We start from the raw sequence: 23,894 nt of genomic DNA, 5'->3' as shown, positions 1-23,894 counted from the left end.
AAAATTAGTTCGTGATTTTTAATAACCAAAAAAAATGGGCCGCAGAAAAATATTTTTCATTGTCCACAAAAAATTAACTTTATTTTAATTGAAAATATTTTTCATGAAAATATTGCCCCTAATTCTACCAAATAAAAAAAAAATTCATTAAAATAAAAATGAGAAAAAAATAAATTTTCAACCTTAGTAACTTAAAAAAAAAATGAAAAAAAAAATTTGTTAGCTACAAAAAAAAAAAATTTATTTTAACAAAAAATAAATAAATTATCCTAACTCTCCTCTTCTTTTCTTCAATTTTTTTCCGTTTTCCCGCTCTTTCTAATTCCCCCCTTTCCTTTCCCCCCTTTGTTTCTCACGATCCCCAATCCCTAACAAAAAAATCCCCAAAATACGATACTATAGGGAGAGAGGGAGAGAGGGAGGGAGGGAGGGAGGGAGAGAAAGTGAGAGAGAGAGAGAGAGTGTGTTGATCGGAGATTCAAAAATGGCGAACTATCACTTCGTGTACAAGGACGTGGAAGGAGCTTCGACTCAATGGGACAATATTCAGAGAAAATTGGGAAACCTCCCTCCGAAGCCCCCTGCATTCAAGCCCTCCGAGGACGAAGACTTTAAACACAAAGACAAAGCCCGCCACCGCGAGTGCGACTACCACCAATGACTACGACTATCTATTAAGTTCTCTCTCTCTCTCACTTGTTTGTTGCTCTCACTCTGCCTCTTTCCCCCTTCTTCTAATTTTAGAAACCCTAACAAGTGATTTTTTAAGGCTAGGGTTGGTCAAAGTCGTCTATCTCCTATGTGATTTTGATTTTGATTCAATTTGTTCATTTCCAAGTTCTTTTTCTTTAATTTAATTTATGTGCAAATTATGCATACCACCTGTTTGCTAATATGCCTCTGAAAATAGAAAGTATAAATCTGTTAGTGTCTCACCCATGAATAAAGAGGCATTCTAACTACCAACCACCAACATTAAGCTATAAAATTTGGAATAGAAATTTATACTCTTCGTCTAGTAACAAATATGAACCTTACCAAGCTTAAACAAAAGAAATCTAAGGCTGCTTTCAAAAGGTGTAGTATAGCCATCAGTTCTAGGTGGGGTGGCGATTATTAGGAAATTGTTGAGATATAGAAGGAGCTAGAATTGATAAGAAAGACCCATCAAATAATGTAAACTGTCTGCTATCTTCTTTGATAGTCAACTCATTAATTCTATTAGTCCTGTAAATTTTTTTTCCCTTTTTTTTTTTTTTTTTTTTTTGCTTCTTATTGAAATAATATTGCAGGTGTGCACCTTCTACCCGAAAGGAGTTTGTTCTTATGGAAGCCAATGTAGATATGAACATGTTAAAGTTTGTTGAATATGGTTTCATTTGTTTATGGCCCTGATTCAAATCAGGTTAAAATCCTGGTCTGGTTTTTACTCTCCTCTACAGTTCTATATGAGAAGCTATTTTACCCAAATTATCTAGACTTAGCATTGAAGCTCATGCACCTGCTTGTGTGCATGAATTAATAATGATGTTAAAATACTATTAATCTTACTTAATAACAATCATCAATATATAAAGGGAAATGGCCAGCATATATGAGAACTCAACTTGACTTACATTCAGGCTTTCCCCTTATGTTTGTAGCATCTTGAAAGGTATGTACTTAAAATTGTAGTGATGGCCTGATGGGTCTTGATGCTCCTAACATAAATTGTCTCTGTGGACTTTCTCATATGATATTTATTTTTAATTTTATATTCTCTTGCTACTCATTATCTTCATCCGGCTTGCCCATCTTTTGAATATGTTTCTTGGTGCTTCTGCAATTGGTAATTTAGTACCATGTAAATTGTAATTTCTTCTCTCTTGTAGAATTTCTTCACTTAACTAACTAGATAATCATGGATTATGCAACAGAGTAAAAGTAACCTACATGAGCTTTGGCTCTTTGATAACATTCCCCTAGGGCTGCAAGAATATTATTGCATCATTTGGATTACCATAAAAAATTGCTTACTTTCTCTTTCTCTATGTTGTCATTATACAGTGAATTATCATTATCATTTGAACAACTTACATCAGTTTTTAGTAAAAAAGTCTCATGTTTAGCCCAAATTTTTAAACTTCCTTATAATGCTAAATTTGACTATTTACTACTATAAAACATTACTTTATCATGCATCTTCCTCGATAATTATTGATTCCCTGTGCTGTTCTACAGCACAAATTCCAACAAACTTTTTGATACTTAGGTTGAAATTAAAATATTCCAATGTCTTCATCTCCTTGATGATGAAATTCAATTAACTCAAAGTCATACATGTACACATGTTTGCAATGAGATAGTTTGCATTGCTTAGAATCACATACAGTTTAAAGTTTGAATTGAAAACACTTGGCACTTCTGAAATGCTTGCCTTCTAAAAGGCTACCATGTGTTTGTCCCATCAAACAGGGATTTGCTTTTTGACATTTTTGTTGTTGATGTTCTAAACTTCTTTTTCTTTCATTTGATGACTTCTATCATTTCTATTGAAGATGTCTCACTATTTTTGGCTTTGAAAGAGGTGACCCTTCTTGTGGTGAAATGTGGGTATAAATGTATAAATCAATTGTCAACTATTTTAGTTGTTTTATTTTTGTCTATGGCTGCCATGGTTTAGCATTGATGAGCTAGATAGCGAAAAAAATATTAAGTTTCATGATTTAACTTTGAATGAGTTAGATAAAAAAATATTAGGTGCATTTTTTTCTAAGTTAGATACTTAATGATTTAGTTTCATTTTTGATTTATTAATTAATGCATTCTATTTGTTATTTTGGGAATTTTTTACAATGAAAGTAGTTAGTTATCTTTGTCTAGGTAGGTAGGTATTCATTGTGTTGTGTGTGGTTGTGACGATTATGATGATTTGGGGCAAACTCTTTTAAAATGCTTGTAAATTCTAATGGTTAATCGTCGCAAATAAACCCAACTTCAAAATTGCGCAGTTCAGGCTCCTTTTAATCATTAGGAGAATCTTGCATTTGAAGGGAGGCTTTCATATCCTATTGCCTTGGGTAGCAAAGTTTCTGCCATTATCTCTTGGGATATGCCATGAGAATTACATTACATTACATACTCTTTAAGATATGTCAATTCCAATTATATACATTTATTAGTGTTCTAGGATTGTTTTTCTTGATTGCTTTTCTTTCATGGCTTGTGTTGTTTTCTCTATGCAGGTTGGTGCTAGCTTTATGGATGCTTGCATCTTTGGGATGATTAAGGGTTTAGTTTTTTTGTTTTAGCTTCAGGCCAGCTTAGGGAGGTTCTGTCCAATAGTTAAAGTACGGTTAATATAGGAACTTGTGATAACTCATTTTTCATCAGTTTTGGATTTTCTGAGCAAGAGTCCAGAGCTGGCATATCTGCATAATGTTGTTATACTGAAAACACTTTTTAGGCACTTTTGATAAATGCTTTAAAGTTTACAACTAAACTTGATTTACGATGTAATAATTTTGTGAAGTTGCTTTGCTCCGCAAGGCATCCTTTCTTAGATAATCAGCAACTATTGCGGCATTGCATTTTTTTACCTCATGGATTTATGTGATTTTCTTAGAATGGAAGTGTTGAATTCCGTTCAATACATTTTTTCTATTTTTCTATTAAGATGAGATTTTTGTGGATGTTTTGCAAATTTACTCACGTTTTTAGCTTGTTAATGACAATGTATCTGTTTCAGTTACTGAGTAATCTAAGATACTGTGTAGATCTTTTTGTAGTATCCACTATTATTTTATTCGTGCCTTTATTTTTCTTCCACTCTGATAGGTCCTCAAAGTTGCACTCAAGATTTGGTTGTTGCATGATTTGAAGGAAATTGTATTGTGAATCAATATAACGTAAGCATTTGTGAATCCACTGTGAAATTTTTGTTATAAAAAATTGTATTGGTGATCTTTTCCTGAATGCTTATAGGATAGTTTAATAGTTGATTGTACAAACATCCACTAATAAATAATTTTGTTTTTGGGAACACTAAAATTTTATGGAATTGGGTCGGAGTCGGAGGATGCTGCTGCCATAGAGAACAAGTAAACGAAGCAAAATTTATTTTCTACATTCCTTCTTCTATATGCTCCTTATTCTAATAGCTTTTATTACATAACATCATTAAAAGAAGAAAAAAAAAATCGAGATTTTCAGTTTTCTACATGCTGAAAAGTATTTAATATACTCAGAATAAACACATCTTTTTTAGAAGTATAAATTAATCCACTGTCATCATTTCCTGCATAAATTGAATTAGACTTGTCTTTATATAAATTTGCATGGGTTAGTTATTCGAGTAAAAAAATCTGTTTTCACTTATATTCCCTTCTTTGTCATTTTGTATCCTCCGAAGGAAGCAAGATATAAAAGATTAATCATTATATGCATCAACCATTATTTTTTTTTTAATATATTTTTGTGCACTTTACATTTTTGTTACGGTAACTCACAAATACATCAAAAGTTGGATTGACCTGCTTTACCCACACATAAATGCACCATTAAAAGTTAAACATGCTTTACCCACCTTCTTTGTCAGAAAAAGTAAACATGATGTTTAAGATGTGCCGTTAAAAGTTTTTCAGGACACATTGGAAACAATTGACACATTGTGTTACGGTTATAATTTTTATGAATCCAGAACAAACGCTATGAAGTTGTTTATAAGGCGAAAAGACCTATCTCAACACATGAAGGCGGGTCTCAACTAGATTTTCTTATCTAAAGTTCAACCAAAGCATATAGACTATTCAGAAGTAGAAAGACTATTTTAACTTAGTTTCCATTGTTGAAACATAGGTCAATATTAGCATATTGTGGAACAATAGTTAGAATTGATATACACATATGAATGATGTTTTATTTACAAAATGGTATTGATAGTCATTTAATTTGTAAATGTTTCCTTTACTTTCCATGCAGAATTTACATTTTTTGTCCAATTTTACAATAAAGTGATGTGCAAATATTTTCAACAAAAATTTACCTGACATTATTTCTCATTTTCTTTGGTACAGATGGATTATCTCGTGCACAAAGCTAAATTGTATATGACTGATTGTCACTATAAGCATTTTTGGAAGGAATATATATTTTTGGATAGATGTGTATGGAAAAGATTTGGGTGGACTAGTAGTTATATTTTTGGAAAGACTAGTAGTTATATTTTTTGTATGAATGTGTATGGAAAATATTTGGATAGACTACTAGTGTGTATATTTTTTGATAGATGCGCATGGATAAAAATTTAAAACATAATAACAACTAATTGTTATGCTTTAAATTATTATGCTAGATGGATGTGACTTGGATGATTATATAGATTACAAGTATATTTTTAATTGGAGGAATATGTAGTTTGAAATTACTTGTGGATGAAAACTTATAATAGTTGATGACTTTCATTAAACAGGTTTAGTTTGGATGATTTATATTTTGTCGAATGTTCATGATTCAGTTGATTTGAATGATGCTTGTAAATTACATATTATATTGAATGGATTGGATGAATTATTATGAATTATAGGTTTATTTTGTTGGATGTTGGTGACCAAATGTTGATCTTGTTTGTTCTATTTTGGCGACCAATTGATTAGTTGGGAAAGATAACTAACACTTTTGCCGACTAAATAATTAGTCGTTAAAGTCATTAATTTTGGTGACCAAAAAGGAATTCGTCGCTAATAGGTCAATTGCCGACTAAAGTTTTAGTTGCGTAAACATTCTTTTTCACGACTAACATGTTTGGTGGTTGAATGTGACAATTGCCGACCAATCTTTTTGGTCGTGGAATGTTCCATTTGCCGACCAAACTTGTTGGTCGTGGAATGTATTGCCGACCAAACTTTGTGGTCGCGGAATGTGACAATTGGCGACCAAATTTGTTGGTCGTGGAAATGGGCCACAATTGCCGACCAAACTATTTGGTCGTTGAATGTGCGAATTGGCGACTAACATGTTTGGTCGGGAAAATATGACTTTTCGTGACTAAAGTGTTTTAGCTACTAAATGGATTAGTCGTAGTAATTATATATTTAGCGACCAAAAATTTAGTCGGTAAATATAAATTTTTCGCGACTAAAAATTTGTTTAGTTGCTAATTACTTTCTGCGACCCTCAATTGGCGACCAAAGTGGCGACCAAAAAAATTAGTCGCGGATAACTTTTGCAGACTAAAAATAAACTTTTGCCGACCAAATTTTTAGTCGGCACAAGTGCGAATTCTTGTAGTGCCAGTAGTTTTGTAGATAACAGACCCAATGCTCGAGCGCAAGAAAGGTCGTTCAAGCTGAGACCGCTTGAGTGTAGAATACATTCTCCGAGTAGTTTTGCAAACCTGCAAAAGTATGGAGAGTTCACAAAGCTCGCTCGAGCGCAAGAAGTGTTGCTCAAGCGGAGGAGTAAAATTCTGGACAACAAAAGTTTGAAAACCAAGCAACCAACCTGTTCCAAACACAACCATCACAATCCAATAGCCAAAATCAAGGAAGTATGAGTGGAAAAACACATGAATGACACTACGAAACCACGAAACCTGAGTCCAAGATACAAAAGGGTCGGGTTAAAACTAGAATTGCTATATTCTCACTCTTCTATGAGTGGCTAGGCTTCTATTTCTATGGTTTTGATAAAACCCTAGCCAAGTACATAGGGTTTACTTTTATGTAATGGTTTGAACAGTTGTATGCTTCTCAAGAAGTTTTTAAATATAATTTTTCATTATTTTTCAAGTATTCTTCATTCTGTGATTGTTGAATATGAGAGCACAAAAAACCATTGCATGAGAAGCATTCAAAAAAAAAAATGATTGTTGAATGCTTCTCATGCAATGGTTTTCTATGCTCTCATATTCAAGGTATGAGACGAGTCATACTACGAGGGGATGAGTCGTTTTGATATCGTGGTTTAGAGAAAACAACTCACACGACTTGAGATGGTTCGTGCCCATACATTGAATGTGATAATTTTCTTGATCAATGCTTTGAACTTGTAATTACAAAGTATTATTTAGTTCGAATCATAACATAATTGATTTTCAAATTGAAACCTTATATATGTAAATAGTGGTGAATTCATTACCTTAGGTTTTTCCCAAAATCAATAACTTTATCTTTACTTATAATTGCTAGTTTATTCGTTTTGTTTAATTTAATTATCATTAGGTTATGAACAACCATCTCTTTCATCAAAATTAATTTAGGAATTTAACAATTAAATTATTTTAATTTTCTGTTTGTCCCTGTAGATCGATACATAGACTTACAGTTATTTTAAGGAATTTGGTATAATTTAATGTTTATTTTTGGTGTGTGAAACGACCCATCAAATCTTGACCCACTTATATATTTTAGAACCCTTAAAAAAAAATTTCCCCTCACATATGTAGACACCCCATTTTTAACTGCCCTTAAGACTTGGACACCTTAGGTTGATCACTAGATGATGAAAGTTATGCTGTACGAACGTTCAATTTCTTCAACAAGAAGAGCTTCTAAATCCCAACCTTACACCCCATTTTGGACCAAAACTATTTTAGACCTTAAAACCCTCTTTTTCAAAATATTTTCCCAAATGTTTCTACAATGTTTCGAGGCTCACATTTCGTTTAAAATATTGTACTTTTCGGTAAACTGAGTAAGGACAAAGTGGAAATAAATGGAAAGGAGGTGAACTCTTTGAAAAATATTTTTAAAATATTATTTATTGGTTTGGAGTTGAATAAAGTAGGAGGGAATGGAAGAAAACTAGTTGGGGAAAATGTTGGTCATCAATTCGTTAGGATAAAAATGAGTAGCCTTTACTAAAATAGACATATCACTTTGCACACTTCGTATTTAGAGGTGAAACCACCACCATTGGAAAGTAGACTTCTGGAGCTTCAATTTAGACTCAAGAATGACCTGAAACCAAGTCCGGATAAGAGAGATATGCCCGTTTTGAAGTCGGGCCTGGAAGCATATTTTTGCTTGGCCGGCCACTAGTGGCCTGCCACCCACTAATAGTAACCGGCAACCCACTTTTTGTGGCCTTCTGTCACGACCCAAACCCACCCCTATAGGTTTAGTGCCATAACCGGCCAGTAATCCGTGATTACCAAAGTCATGCTTAATAGTAATGACAATAACATAGTAATACAGTATAAAAGGGGCTGGCGGAAGCTAATCAACAATAAGATAATGTCCAATGAGCTGTGAGGACCTGAAGGGAAATAAACTTTCATATATATAGCCACTTACGCCAAATAATAAATATATGAGACAATATGCAAGCTAGGGAATTAATCCCGTCATTAAAACTGTGTAAACAAAAGTCTCAAACATTCTTTACACTTAGCAAAAAGAAAAGGGTGGATTTGCATCACCCAAAAGCCTTGACTTGTACGGGTTTGAAACCTCTTCATGAGGCACAATAGCTGGCTTGACAAAACATGAGTTCGGGTTGACGCCTCTAGCCTTGATGCGGTGCCTGGTCGCCTACATACATATATAATAAACTGTGAGCTAAAGCCCAATGAATAACAAATGTGTAAAGAGGTTAAGAATGAATGTCCTTTCAGCATTTTAAACAGTCAATTGCATCAGTAGATCATTTGATCGATCAATATCACATACTTCATATCATATCTGTCATATAGTAATTATAGCAGTCATACGTGATACATCCAATAGCAGAATAGTAAAGTAGGTCTTAAAAGACCGAATAGTCAATTGATGGCCATCAATACAATAACAGTAGTTCCAAGGATTGGAACTGACAGAGACCTCTGTAACTGTAACAGTAACAGTAGCAGTAACAGTAACAGTTAGTTTCTATGGATGCCACAAGTACAATTTATAAAACAGGACAAACATTCATTCAGTAAACATTATCATTCAAAAAGCAGTACAATTAATCATTTATAAAATAATTATAATTGAACATAGCTTTATAACATTGTTACTCATAGTTAGTTCCAAGGAAAATAGATTGAGTAGGTGATTCAACTATCTTGTGCTGCGACCTACACAGACACATAACAATATACAGTTGAAACAAACGTTTGAATAATATGTAACTTATTTCACTTTGCTCTTTGTGAGTTTCTACTCCTTATTCCCATTATGGTGACCCAAACTTGGCCTAGAAATGCCTAGGATACAATGAGGATGTCAAGATGCATTGAAAAACAATTTGTCAAATTTCTGAAAACAGAGTCCTCGCTTGAGCGTAGCTTTCTTCGCTCGAGCGGACATGAAAAATGTGAGTGGTCGCTCGAGCGTAACTTCCCTCGCTCGAGCGGTCTGCAAACTTTGAAAAAGTACTGGTTGCTAGATTTTTTTGGTCGATACACGCTCGCTCGAGCGTATGACTCAGGTCCTCACTCAAGCACAACTATTCTCGCTTGAGCGGGCTACAAAACATGTGCACTTGTAGGAGCATGCATTTTACGCTCGAGCGAACTTCTAGTCGCTCGAGCAGAAGAGCAAGATCACAGAGTGGTTGCTCGAGCGGAGGGTGCAAATTCTGGAATTTCTAGATTGCACTCCCGAGCTCATAACTTGAATTCAAAGCCACAAAGCATGTTCTTTTGGACCAAAATCTTAAGAAAACATGTCTAAACTTGTCAAACATCATGAATTCAAAACCATTTCACCAAATCAAGGCCCAAAAGCTTCAGGATTGTGTAAAATCAAACTTGGTATATCATAAGCATATCATATATGAAGTATCTTGGCTACAAAGCTTTCAAAACTTGCTCAAATGAAATGTTAAGCACAAAAACATGTTGAACTTCTTAAAACAAAGACAAAAGGAGCACATGCATATGAGAATTCTTTGAAATGAAGCTCAAAATTTGATGAAATGACCATACATGCATGATATGATCCAAATTCTCTTAATTCTAACTCAATTCTCATACTTTGACACATGAACTTCTTGAATTCTCTTCATTACCAACTTAACCACAAGGATTAGGAATCAATTACTCACCTAGATCCTCAATTGAGTTCTAAATTGCTATGCCTTTCAGCTTCCAAGTCAATTTCTTTTATTTCCTCTAGATTGCTAGCAAATTCCCTTAGTTTGAGCTTAATTCTTCTCTAAATTGACTTCTCTCTCACTCTCCCTCACGTTTGCTCTCTCTCAAGATGGGAACTGAGGGTAAAAGAATGGCCCTTAATTCAACAATTGCCTTATATAGGCTTAATTAGGAAATCCACTTAATGACTAATTAATTGATGTTATTTACTCTAATTATTTGGTTCCGAATCAAATTTAAATCGAACCTACCATAAATTTCTAAAAATCCTAAATAACACTTATCTCAAGTCAATTTCTGAATTGGATGCCGATAAGGCCTTTAATTCGCAAACCGGAACGGAAACATGAATAAATTTTTCTACGTTAAACAGATATAACCACAAATAAGGTAATTTATGATGCAAAATTTTACTTACACTAATTTAAATTATACCAATGCGGGTTAGGCTCGAATTCCTATCCGATCATTTAATTCTAACCTGTTAAAATTAACGAATCAGACAAGTTTAATATTCACTCTAACCTATCTGCCCACAATAACACATTTCGAATAGTCACATGGCACAACAATAACACTCAATACCACCCAATCCAACAATTAACATTAAGCACATAATTAATCTAATTAATTTTCTTAATTAAGGAGACAGTTGTCACATCTGCCGATCATTATTAGTGGTCGTGTGTCAAAATCCAAATATTTTTGCTAACTGTCCCCCACAAGCTCCAATTGTTCCTATACAGATATTTCCGACCTGAGAGACTGTTTTTCTATATATATATATAAGGCCAACTCTCATGTTTTTAGGTTACAAAAAATTCCAAAAGACCAAATTCTTGAAAATCTCTCTCTACCTCTATCTTGCAACACACACACCTTACCTAAACACTTCCTAAACCAATATTGGAGCTCTCCCTGCTAAGATTATTGAGTTCAAATTTTAGCCCTTGAGAGTGAGAACTTGTGGGTTTGTTAACAAAAAAGTTACCTTGCATCAAGAGGTATAATTTTGAGCATCTTTAAAATACTTGTTTTTCTATCTTTTCTTGCAAATTTTGAATTTTTTTTACACTATTTTTATGGGTTGAAACTTGTGGTTTAAAGCTACCAAAGGTGGAGGGGTTAACCACCATTCTTTGAACCTTGTTCTCTAAGATTTTGCCCTTGTGTTTCCTATTCTTTTCTCAACTTTTTTTGAGCTTTTTATCACTAATTTTCAAAGGTTTTCAGAGGCCAAAAATCATATTTTGAGGTCCCAAAAATCATTTTTTTTTTGTTGATTTTGAATTTTTTTACACTGTTTTGAACCTTGTTCTCTAAGCTTTTGCCCTTGTGTTTCCCATTCTTTTCTCAACTTTTTTTGAGCTTTTTACCACTAATTTTCAGAGGTTTTTAGAGGCCAAAAATCATGTTTGAGATCCTAAAATTAGAGGGGTTAGCCACCTCTCCTTATGCTTGTTTACTAGCTTACATTCTCCATTATTTTAGCTTACTCTTTTAGCTATTTTTACCTAAATTCCAGCACTGTTTTTTCTTACTTTAGAACTATTTTTATGTGTTAGTTTCATTTATGCTTTGTATTGCATGCTTGTAGTGTAATGGTCCTCATAGGTTTGGTGGTTTAGGCCTTAGCCACCAACCTATTTGAGTTGATAGCATTTATTTTTTGTTTTCCATACTTGTGTTCACCTCTAACCATTTCTGCAACCTCCGTCATTTCTTGATTTTTCATTCTCTTTGAGAGTTGTTTTAACCGATGGATTGTTTAAGTTTGAGATTGAGGTCATTGTGCTTAATGGTTTAATCTCTTCGGAGTTTCATTACCAACGACATAACATCTCTCTCATGCCTAAAACAACCCTTTGTTTGACACTTCTTTCCATTCGAGGACTTAAAGCTCATTATTGGACTTAATTGACTAATGAATGAAAGGTAATTTAAAAATGGGAAATCAATGGTTTAAAAATGGAACAAGATAATAAAATGGTTTGGGTTCAATCAGACGTTAATTGAACCCATTGAGTCTTGAGTCGTTTCATACTTGTTAGTGATGAAAACGGGTCAAGAATCAATGCCAATCCTTTCCCTTGATCAATCTATGATAGGGAGGAGGTTTTGAGAGTCTTTCCTTAGCATTTATTGAAATTGTATCCATTGATTCATCAGTCATCACGCAATCAAATTGCGTCGATTGATGGCTTGCGAATCAAGTTTGCCCCTCCTTTGACCTGTTTGCTGATAAGGAGAGGCAGGGTGGACAAACAACCCCTGGTAATACTCTGGTTTGTGCTCTATTTTTCATCTGTTGCTGTAGGGAAAAAACAACATTGGTGGCTGGCATGCCACTTTTACTAGATGGCAACCCACTATTTGTGGCCAGCCGGCCACTACTTCTGGGTTGCCAGCCACTTTTTCCAAGCAGGCAGTGTCCTTTTTCCAGCAGAGCAGAGCAGAGACAGAGTTGGAAAACATGTGCAATTTTCTAATTGAGCAACAGAGGCATTCCAGTAGCAAAACAGAGAGCATTATTGGGTGCAAACCCACATCCATGCCTGAACCATCCCTCGATTCTCAGGATCCGTTGAACTAATGTTACAATATTAGTATGTTATGCTTAGAGTAGCGGATTTGAAACTAATTAGTTAGAGTAGCTAGCTAGTCTCGTGTTGTACTTATTTAATTAGCTAGCTATAGTTAGTTAAATTTGTTGTTGTAATAATTAGTTAATTAGCTAGTGTAGTTAATTTATTTCATTTAGTTTGTAATATTTAGTTAATTTATAGTAATTAGCTATGACATTCATTTGGACCCTCCTGCGCGAGGGCAAAATATGTAATAATGCGTGTATGTCTTCCAACCCCACATATTTCTCCCTTTTATTTATTTTCTTATGATGGATATAATAGAACACCATGTTTCATTTGGCATATTCCATGATTTGCATCCACTTGCCTTGCACGAATCGAGGCTCAATTCATCATTCTAACAAGTATTGTTGTTTATTACTTCGTTGAGTACATGTTTAAACCACATGTTATCAAATTGATTCACATGTTATATTAGTAGCTGAGCCAATTAATTGCATCTTGTGTGTGTTGCATTAGTCATATTACATTAATTAGGGGCATGCGTGTTTTCTAATTATTTTTCTTGTTTTGGCTCGCCTCGAAGTACTAGGTGAACAGTTTATTGCTTTAGCATATTGAATGAGTGTGATTGTTGCCATGTCAAGCATGATTACTATGAGGCTAATTGCTTAAGTGATAAATTGTTTGAATGCCTGTGGATGGAGGCTAATTGCTTAAACTGGAATAGTTTGATCAAATGTGCATATGAGATCACTTTTTCAAGTGGTACATATTCGAAACAATTTTCAAAAAAACATACATGAACTCAAAGTGTTCCAATTTTTGCAAATTAGTCTATACTTGTGTGCAACACATAGTAGAGTTAGTCTAATAATCAGAACAAGAGCATATAATGTAGATAAGAATCACATCATGATTAGTAGAGGCTGATCATTGATTGGGTGAGTGGGGTGCTCAATTCATGACCTTCCCCTGTCGTATCTAAGTTCCCGAGCCGAGACAATCTTGGTGATGACAGACATGTGGCCTTTGGCACGAGTCATGGGTTTCTTAAATTTCTCAAAAATATTTAGGTGGTGACTTTATATCTGGCAAAACAATCTATTTTTGGCATTTTGATTCAAAATCGATTTTCCAAAAGAATTGTCAAATTTGAACTTATTTGTGTTTATCTATTTCACATGGCACTTGTGGAATCAGATTCAGAACCACGAGAGTTCGAACTATAGGGCTATCATATCCGAAAGGAGCATGAAAAGTCGAGCTACAGTTTCTGGCAACTCTGCTGGGGATTTTAGAGAACTTGACTCGAACTTCATGATGTGAAATTTTATCTACACTTATATATTCTTTGGATTGCATTTGCGTTGGTGCGCTTACATCACTGTGTTTGCTATATGCTATTCCTGGACAATTTGCCAGAGGCTTGCCCAAAAGCTTGCCAAAAGGTTGACCGGTCGTGGACTCTGCCATGTTGGAAGCACAACCCTTGGATTTGGACTACCGCTGTACCGTTTGATTCTCCTTTCACTTCTTGGTGTTAGGTGTGAGAAGCATATTAGGTAGTCTTGCTGAGGTACCCCTTTTGACCATTTGGCCTAGCTACATATAGTAAACCATAGAGACTGATCCAAACTAGGATAGGATGCTCACCTGAATGCAGGATTGCATGAAACCGGTTGATTGAAATAATGAATCCTAGTTCATGACGAAACTAGGACAGGGTAACTCTACCACTACATAAGGGTGTTTTGGCTTTCTTTACTTGGTATGTGCTTTACAGTGAAACTGTACAGGGGTGCTTCATATCAGTGGTATAGTTGGTGTTAGTTTGTGGGGCAAAATTCAGTGGAGAGTACATTCATTCAATTATGATCATATCTGTTCTAAGTGAAATTGGGCTAAGGTGCTGTTTGTTTTCTCTTTTGCAAGGTAGTCCTAGAACCATAGCTTCAGAAGGCTCTGATATCCCCCAGGTACTCTGGACTCGTGTCGATAGACTTTGTCAAGTCAGGAATTTAGTTCAGGAGTAGCCAGTGTTTGCTTCACTGTCACTAGTTACAAGGCAAACAATGGTCAGGCAGAATTCACTAGTCCAATTCTTACAACAATCACCTCTTTGCTCACCTGTGTTTAGTCTAGTCCAAGAACATGCATCTACTGCCAGTCCAGATCAAGAACAGTCATCTATTCCAATGGCACAGTATCCCCCGGCCAGTATGGAGGAACTAAACCATCATTTGCAACAGACAGTCGAGACACTACAGCATGACGCAGTCCATCAAGCCGAGGTTACGGCCCGTTAGGTCGAGGTTATAACCAGGCTACAGCAACAGCAACCGCAGCCAACAGCGGCCACTATATCACATGTGCCCAATGCAGCTATCCTTTTGCCTGGTGTTACTACTAATACTGGCAATGTCCAAGAAAACCAGGGCAATCCAACAGAGCCAATCCCAGCACAAGCTTCCAAAGCATCAGTTTATCAGATTGAGGCACCATTTGAATTTGAAGTCGATCCAACTGCGCTCAAAGTCAACAAATTAGAGAAGTTGTTCAAGAGAGCACAATAAGTTAACTCCATCCCAGACATAGAGGATGGATACATTGAGTCTGCAGTTACATCTCCGGATCATTTTAAGATGCTGCACATTGATCGTTTTGACGGCTCCGGGGATCCGATGGCCCATTTGCGATTATTTTTTGATATCTTGCGATCGATGGGCTTAACTAGACCACATAAGGTATCTCTCTTTGTTCGCACTATGCCGTGTATAGCGGCCATTTGGTATGCTAAGTTGGAAGATTCTGTTAAACAGAATTAGGAGGAGATGACTGAAGCCTTCATTGCTCAGTACTCTTACAATACACAGATTGAGGTCACAACTCGTGATCTCGAGGCAACACGACCAGAGCCAAAGGAGCATTTCTCTGAGTTTGTGACAAGATGGAGGGCCAAAGCCTTGATGATAACCATGAGACCTTCTGAGAAGGATCATATAAGAATGGTTTTCGGAATCTGCATGACAAGCTGCTGCAGAAGATGATTGTTCTACCTCTATTGATCTTTACAAAGCTTCATGAAATGGGGGTTCAAATCGAGGATGCCATCAGACAAGGGATCATCATGGAAGATAATGAGCCTTTGAAGAAGAATGTTCTTCGTAGTTCTAATGCTATTACTAGTGGTAACACAGCTGCGAAATGCTTAGAATTAAACACTGTCACCACTCCTATCAAAAATCATTTTCCTGATAATCAAAAAACAACCACTTCAATTCGACCCTAAGCCCGAAATTTCCATTCTCTTTACATGAGTCCCTCTTACGCCTTGAAAACGTTGCTAGAAAAAGGGTACCTAGAGCTCCTAGAACCTTGACCCCTCCCAAATCCTCTTCCACCAAGACATGACCTTGCTAAATACTGTGTCTATCATCAACAGCACGGTCATAATACAAACCACTACATTCGCCTCCGTCATAAGATTCAGGATCTTATTGACGAAGAGATCATAGCTCCACCAAAAAAACCTTAAGATAACACTAACCCATTACCTTCACACCTTAACCTAATCCATACACTGCCATCCATCTAGAACCCCAGCATACACATCACCCCAGCCCATTTACCCAAGCCTGAGGTGTTTATTCCAAAAAGCACCGACTTGTGTATGATAGATGCACTTGAACCCTAATCATCTCAAACCCATGAACCCACTACTTCTGAGCTGATGAGCATGATTGAAGATTTGCAGAGAATAGTGACAGATTTAGCCTTTGGGATTTTGGCTCCCTCATCGACCACATCACATGCCAAAAATTTCATGCTAGAAGGCTCCCCAATCTTGGGATAAGCTGTAATTGAAAATGGCCAACCTAAAGCTATCTCGGGTCTGGATGATCACATGACAACAACAAATGGGACTTACTCTGATATAGTCACCCAATCCCTTAGCAAAGTTGAAGCAAGTGGCAAGAACAAGGTCAGGGGAAACATTGATCCCTATGAACATCTTCAGTGGGCTATTGGGGCTTTGAAGGTTAAAGGGCTGAACGAGCAGCAAGTGCTTGCAGTTATTGCAAAAACTGTGGATAACACTTTTGTCGCTCAGGTTGGGAGCATTCTAAATCAAGGGGCAAGTCAGGAAAAGGGATGTCGTACCAGAAACACCCATTTCAGCTCCAATCCTACACTCGCAAAGGATCTCCAAACCCAATCAACACCTGCCAAGCCCTCCATCAATCTTGTCAGGATTGGTAACCGCACCTTCAATCCCCTTTTTATGACCTTATCCAAAGCTCTTCAAATCCTCATAGGACAAGGCCATCTCAAACCCCTTGACCCTCTGCCTCTCCCTGATTCCCTTCCAGCTAAGTATAATGCTGCAAAGTACTACGCCTTCTATCAATAAACCGACCATAACACTGACAGTTTTTTTCGTCTTCTCTATGAAGTTCAAGATTTGATTGACAATAAGGTCATCACCCACCGAGTCCTACAAAGTCTATCGGCGTTGGATCAATGAACTGAGGGGATAGTGTGACTATATGATCGGGGAAGAACCACCTACTGATAGCGCTCATTTTAATCCAGGTTTGGTGGATGGCACGCACTTTTTAGCACTTTGAAAATGTTATTTATTTTACTTTCAGACTTGGGTATTGAGTCAATCTTGTTGTGTCTGAGGTTGGTGATTTTAGGGATGTTAACTCAGACATCACTTCCCTGTTTGTTTTGTTTGTTTTTACACTCTTTCTTTTGCGTTTGTTTCTACCATCAAGTCAGTTGAGCTAAAAGATCTGAATGAAAAAGTAGTAATTTCCACCTACTTCTTTGTGCCTTTAAATCATTGCATTGACCTAAGTTTTTTTTCAAAACTTTTCCAAAACTGTGGAGAAAACAAAGAGGAAGGAATTCCTCAGGATTTGTAAAAATTTGATCGACTGAGAGGAAGAGAGGCCTGCTAAGCCCTTAATAAATGAGATCATGTCTGTTAATGTGAGTACTGAGAAGGATCCAAGTTTGATCTAGATTGGTTCTACATTGTTTTCAGAAGAGCACAAGCGACTAGACGCTTTATTAAAAGATTTCAAAAAATGTTTTGTATGGTCCTACGAAGACATGCTTAGAATTAATCTTGAGATTATACATCATAAGATCACTCTCGGCCTCAAGACTCAATCCCTTTGCTTTCAAACTTTGATTCAAAATGTTCAAACGATCAACCAAAATATGAGACTTGCATGGTCGGATTGAAAGCAACCGTTGAACTAGGGGCAATAAGGTCGTATATGATCAAAGGAAGCTTGCATAGTTGGATTAGAAGCAGCCCTTGAACTAGGGTAAAAAAAGGTCAGATATGCTCGAAGATTCAAAACTGGGTCATTTCTCAAGCTAATGAAGATCGGCAAGAAAGCCAAATCCCAAAATCAGAAAGAAGAAAATTTATGGCTGAAAGACAATCAAGTTCCTATCCGCGTCACTAGGGAAAAATTCAGACCCAATTGGATGGGCTCTTACATTATCATGACTATTTAGTCAGGAACAACAGCCATTCTCATGGATTCATATGGCTTAGAGATCATACAGCCAATCAACATGGACAAGTTAAACTTTTCTATCCTTGAGAGGCTCGCTCGGCTGAAAACCCGAAAGGGTGACCCAGGAAAAAGTTAGAGCAAGAAAAAGAGAAAAGAGAAAAGAGAAAAAGAAGAAATGAAAAAGCAAAAAGCAAAGAAAAAGAAGACGAAAGAAAAATGAAGAGGAAAAATAGAGCTCGCAAAGTTAAAAACCCGAAAGGGCGGCTTTGGCAAAAGTTAGAGCGCAAAAGGAGAGTGTTAATACCCAAGTGCACCTTAACCCAGGAACTACGTACGACCTGCTTCCCATTAGGCAACTTCATCCTGAAGTTTGGCCCCAACTATTTTCAACCTGCTTGTCTCATCCATGTTGATTGGCTTATCTTTATTCAAACTCGGCTATCTTATCCATGTGCAAATTGGCTCATCTTCGTACTCATCTTCGTTCAAAGTCGGTTGTTTTATTCTGTTAGAAGATTTAGCTGTAAGACAAATCAAGTTCAGATCTGAGGTTGTGCATCTTAAGAGTTAATTTCTCATTGGTCGGGTAGTGGCCATTTGCAAAAATAGTTTTGAAGATTTTTAGTGAAGTTGACTAATTTTCTAAAAAATTATTCCATTTTTCCAAAACTGGACCTTTTCTTGGACCTAAAAAGGGAAAATTATTAGTGCTCATAGCCTGACTTACATGATTTCAAAGCAGAAAGTCAAACAAGTGTGTTAATCTAACTCTCATGTTGGTCAAAATTGTTTTAGCAAAAGCTAAAAACACAAAAAAATATGGTCAAAATGATGAACTAGGGGCACAGTTGAGTCCGGTTTTTTTTTTGTCTTTTTCCTGTTATCAGCACTCACCAGAAAGGGCACAACTGAAGTTAGCAGTAAGGCACCAAGCATTCTTTCGTCCTCCGAGAAGTGAAATATCGAGCCAAGTGCGAAACGCGAACTGAAAATAGAACAGGGTATTCCACTCCCTCATAGGTCTGATCACGTCCAAATTGGCCAAGGGCATCGTCAACCGATGTCAGTTGCAGATCTGATGCACGTCTAGTCGCACCATAACCCCTCTGTGGGAAAGCTCACTAATTGTGAGCGAAAGAAATAGAATCTTGCAGAATGCTAGGGGAAAGGGTCCATAGCTTTCAGCTTATCCATCAACCACACCTAGGAAGGGATAAAAAAAATAAGAGAGGTTAAAGAATAGAGAGATGTGCGCTGGGAGAAAAAGTAAGGAAATGGCTTTTCAGAGAAAAAGAGATTAAGGGCCAAAGTGATGTGAGAGCCATAAATAAGAAAATAGTGGTAAACAATACTTGGAAAAGCAGGCTCCCCATGAACCGAGAGGTCTCTCGCCATTAGAAAACATCCAAGTGTTCAGTTTGATGGTTTTGTTTGTTTTGATTCTTGTTTTGAGTCATTTTGATTTCGGTGAGTGTCAATAGTTGTGTTGTTCTTACGTTGTTTTTCCTTTGTTGAGTTGTGGTGTACTATGGTCAGTCGTAGGCTCAATACCTAGTTAAGAACTCATTCTTGGTTTGCAAAAATAAATCGTTTTGTGCTCAGAGTGTTGTGCTATGCTTAACATGATCTGCAAAATAGGATTCGTTCTTTTATAAAACTGTAAGGTCCAACCCAGGTTAAAAGAGAGAGCAATAGAACAAGGACCTATATGAAGCTACATAGGTTCCAGACTGCAAAGCAAAAGAAAAGAGAGAAAATTTGGAGCATCTTAGTGTGTTTCAACTTCAGCAAATTCTGAGATTGTGTTCCAGGTGCACCTTTTCAGGCCTCGCCATTTCTCTGGAGTATAAGTGTACCTCAACCCCGAGTTCAAGCTTGCTTCAAGTTAGAATGGCGATGAAAGCGGCATTCGTGGCTTCTACATGTAGATGTTACCCCTTGTCAGTATTTGAGGACCTTTGAATTGTGAGTTGAAGGTAAGAGTTTGAAGAACATAAGAGGGAGATTCCTGTCAGAGTAGAGTGGTTCATTGCCACTCGCCCCATGAGGTGCTTTATAAAGCGCCACTTTGTTTGTTTATTGCATTCTTTAAACATCATGCACTACATTGCTTGTAACAGGTATCATATCATCGCACTTATTGCATTTATTTGTATCTTGTATTATCTTGTATCATTTATCCTTTTACGATGAGTAGCGTTTAGGATTATTGTCCCCCGGGGCTTTTCCCAGGACGTGTGAGACGTGTTTCCGAGCGGTTTTTTTTTTAATCTCAGGGTGTGCGGAGCATAACCCTGAGCGGTTTTTCTCTTGTTACGGTTTCAACGTGATTAAAGTATCTCAGGACGCGTGGAACGCGACCCTGAGTGGTTTTCTCAAGACCTCTTTTCACGATTTCAGCGTGGTTTGAGTGTTCCTTTCCTCACATGATTTTAGCGTGCTTGGAATTTATCTCAAGATGTGTGGAATATGACCCTGAGCGGTTTTCTTAGGACCTCTTCTCGCGATTTCAATGTGGTTTGAGTGTTCCTTTCCTCACACGATTTCAGCATGTTTGAGATTTATTCTTACTCTTCTCACGATTTCAGCGTGATTTGAGTGTTCCTTTCCTCACACGATTTCAGCATGCTTGGGATTTATTCTTACTGTTCTCACGATTTTAGCGTGGTTTGAGTGTTTCTTTCCTTACATGATTTCAGCGTGTTTGGGATTTATTCTTCCTCTTCTCATGATTTCAACATGGTTAGAGTGTTCCTTTCCTCACATGATTTCAGCGTGTTTGGGATTTTTCTTCATCTTTTCACGATTTCAGCGTGGTTAGAGTGTTCCTTTCCTCACACGATTTTAGCATGTTTGGGATTTATTCTTCTTCTTCTCACGATTTCAGCGTGGTTAGAGTGTTCCCTCCTCACACGATTTTAGCGTGTTTGGGATTTGTTCTTCCTCTTCTCACGATTCCAGCGTGGTTGGAGTATGTCACCTATTCATCTACTACATTATCTATCGCACTGTCCTGTGCACCCTGTATCGCATTGTTTTGTGCACCTTGTATCGCACTGTCTTGTGCATTTCACCTTGCATCGTACTGTCTTGTGTATTAAAACCTTGCATCGCATTGTCTTGTACACCTTACATCGCACTATCTTGTGTACCTGCATCGCACTGTTTTGTGATCGCACTATCTTGTGCACCCATATCGTACTATCTTGTGCACCCATATCGTACTGTCTTGTGCAACTTGTATCACACTATTTTGTGCACATTGCATAGCACTATTTTGTGCATTTTACCTACATCGCACTATTTTGTACATTCACCTCACCGCACCGCACTGTCTTGTGCACTCACTGGCTCTAGAAGACCTTAAATCCTCTAAAGGCACAATTCCTTTAGTGTTTGTCATGCTTGAACGACTTCAGGTGGTCTGGTATAGCCACCTGCCTTTGTTTGCAATAAGTTCCTAGTAGATCAATTGAAACGGTGGAAACTAGAGTTCAAATGGCTGAGGCCTAGGATGCAAAGGTTCGGGATTTCTGAGACTAAAGTCTGGTTTAAATACCCAGGGGTGTATCATGGGCTTCAAATCTATATGAAAGCCCCATAGATTGAGATAGCGTATATGCGCCTCAATTCTAGATACTAAACCAACCTAGTCTGTCACACTGTTGGAGAATAGGGAAAGTTATAAACATAGCTACGTAGAAAAGTAGTACTTGTGGTTTGGAAGCGCAAAATGCAAGAAGAAGTCTTCAAACCAAGAAGAAGAGGAAGATCCAAAGCAGCATAATGTGAGTCATCACCAATTGCCCCTTGTAAGGTGCTTTCTAAGGTACTACTTCCTAGCTGTTACATCGCATCTATCATATAGTACCTCCATCACATTGCATATAGAATTTATTGCATGCATCTACTACATTATCTATTTTATCGCCTGTATCCTTTCCATGTTAAGCTTAGTTTGGCATGTGCTCATACATTTCCCTTGTTGAAACATAGTTCTGTCATGTGTAAGTACCCATGCTGCGATGAGGCCAGTATTGAGGGTGTTAACACCTTTTCTGTGTTAGACGTGGTTTGTTTTGTGTCCATACCTTTTCTAGGTAAGATGTGGTTCGGCCTACACCTTTAATTCACTTTATCCATTATATCCATTGCATCGTACTTTGTTTGATTGCATTCAGCATTTAGGATCATTATCTTTCCCTAGCAGATCATTCCTCACTTATATCATACCACCCAATTACTTGTACTCTTTCTTTTTCTATGAAAAACATAGTTCTGTATGTGCCCGCACCCTTTTCATGTTAAAACATGGTTCTGTTATGTATAAGCATCCATGCTGCGCTGTAACAACCCTCATACTGTTTACTGATTAATGACCGATTGATCACCGATTACTGTTAAACGAGACTGATAATGACTGATAACTGACTGATAATTGAACTGATTAAAAGTACTGAACTGACTGACTGAAACTGGAAACCGAATTGATTGAGTATATGTTAGTTAAATTGCATTCTATCTGTTTGATTGTATGATTATCTGTTCATACTTATATGTTTAAACTGCTAATTGAAGGCCTTATCGGCGGCCGAATTAGAAACTGATTGATGTTTAATGATCATCATAATTTATGTGATTTTGTGGTGTATTTACCTGAAAACTGATTAGGTATGATTAAATTAGATTAAAATATGCTAATTAAAGAGTTGGACTTAATTACCGTTTTGCCCTTGAGTGGGCCACTACCTCTACACCTTGAGCTCATTATACTTGAGCCAAACACATTTGCTCAGCCATTTCTTCTTGTTCTAGCCGAATTTAGAGAGAGAGGAAGTGAGAGTCTTGAGTTCATTTCAATATTGCTTAGAATTTGAAGAGAATTGAAGGTTGATTGTTGCTTTGTGGTCCTACACTTGGAATTGAGGCTCTAGGTAAGGGAACTCAACCTTTATTGATGTGTTTGAGCTAGTTCTTGCATGAGTCATGCTTCATTGTAGAACTAAGTCATATTTTGGTTCATTGTTGTTGATTTGAAGCTCATTTCATGCATGCATGTTTGTATTGTAGATGTTTGAGTTGTTTTCATGGCAAAGGGTTACATGCATGTTCATAATCATGTTTAAGTCCATGATTTCACCATGTTTTGAAAAGAATTGGCTCCTGAGAGCATCAAATTGAAGCTTCAAAATGGTTTGAATTCATGCATGTTTGCATGTTCATCTTGTGCTTGAAAAATGGTTTAAATTGGGTTTGAATTAAACACCCTTGGGCTTTGATTTCTTAAAATTGAGCTTTGAAACATGATATCCTATGTGTTTATAAATGTTTTCCAGAAAATGGGCCCAAGAGGATTGGTTTTGATGCTTTTGAGCTTGGTTTTGGACCTGGAGCTCGAATCTGGGATTTCCAGATTTCCGTCGTCCGCTCGAGCGGGGGAAGTGCCGCTCGAGCGGGAAAATCGAGCTTCCAGCATCTTGCACTGTTTTACAGTCCGCTCGAGCGGAGGATTGGGCGCTCGAGCGGAGTCATGTCTCAAGCTCGAGCGGGCGTCGAGCGGGGATTTCACCCATCCAGTACCTTTACAGTACGCTCGAGCGGGAAAGTTTGCGCTCGAGCGAGTACCTTTGTTTGCCTGTACGCTCAAGCGGGGAAACCTGAGCTCGAGCGGGACTCTGTTTTTCTGAAAATCCTGAAAATGCTTTT

At 37.0% G+C, this 23,894-nt stretch overlaps 1 protein-coding gene and 1 long non-coding RNA gene across 2 annotated transcripts in view; both read left to right on the top strand.

Moving 5' to 3' along the window:
- Positions 1–287: 287 nt before the first annotated feature.
- LOC145790174 (uncharacterized) lies at positions 288–3,577 on the top strand. The gene is made up of 2 exons (XR_014328834.1): positions 288–678; positions 3,225–3,577. It is a non-coding gene; the product is annotated as an uncharacterized LOC145790174 (long non-coding RNA).
- Positions 3,578–16,552: 12,975 nt separating this feature from the next.
- LOC114283866 (protein FAR1-RELATED SEQUENCE 5-like) overlaps positions 16,553–23,894 on the top strand; it is a 41,869-nt gene continuing 34,527 nt past the window's right edge. The window contains exon 1 of the mRNA XM_082916500.1: positions 16,553–16,759. Within this exon, the coding sequence (XP_082772626.1) occupies positions 16,553–16,759 (207 nt within the window). The remainder of the gene's footprint in view (positions 16,760–23,894) is intronic.

The sequence above is a fragment of the Camellia sinensis genome, chromosome 1 (assembly GCF_055761805.1).
Source record: "Camellia sinensis isolate YWXY chromosome 1, ASM5576180v1, whole genome shotgun sequence".
In the NCBI taxonomy this organism is placed as follows: Eukaryota; Viridiplantae; Streptophyta; class Magnoliopsida; order Ericales; family Theaceae; genus Camellia; species Camellia sinensis.
This window is presented reverse-complemented; position numbering and strand designations above follow the sequence as displayed.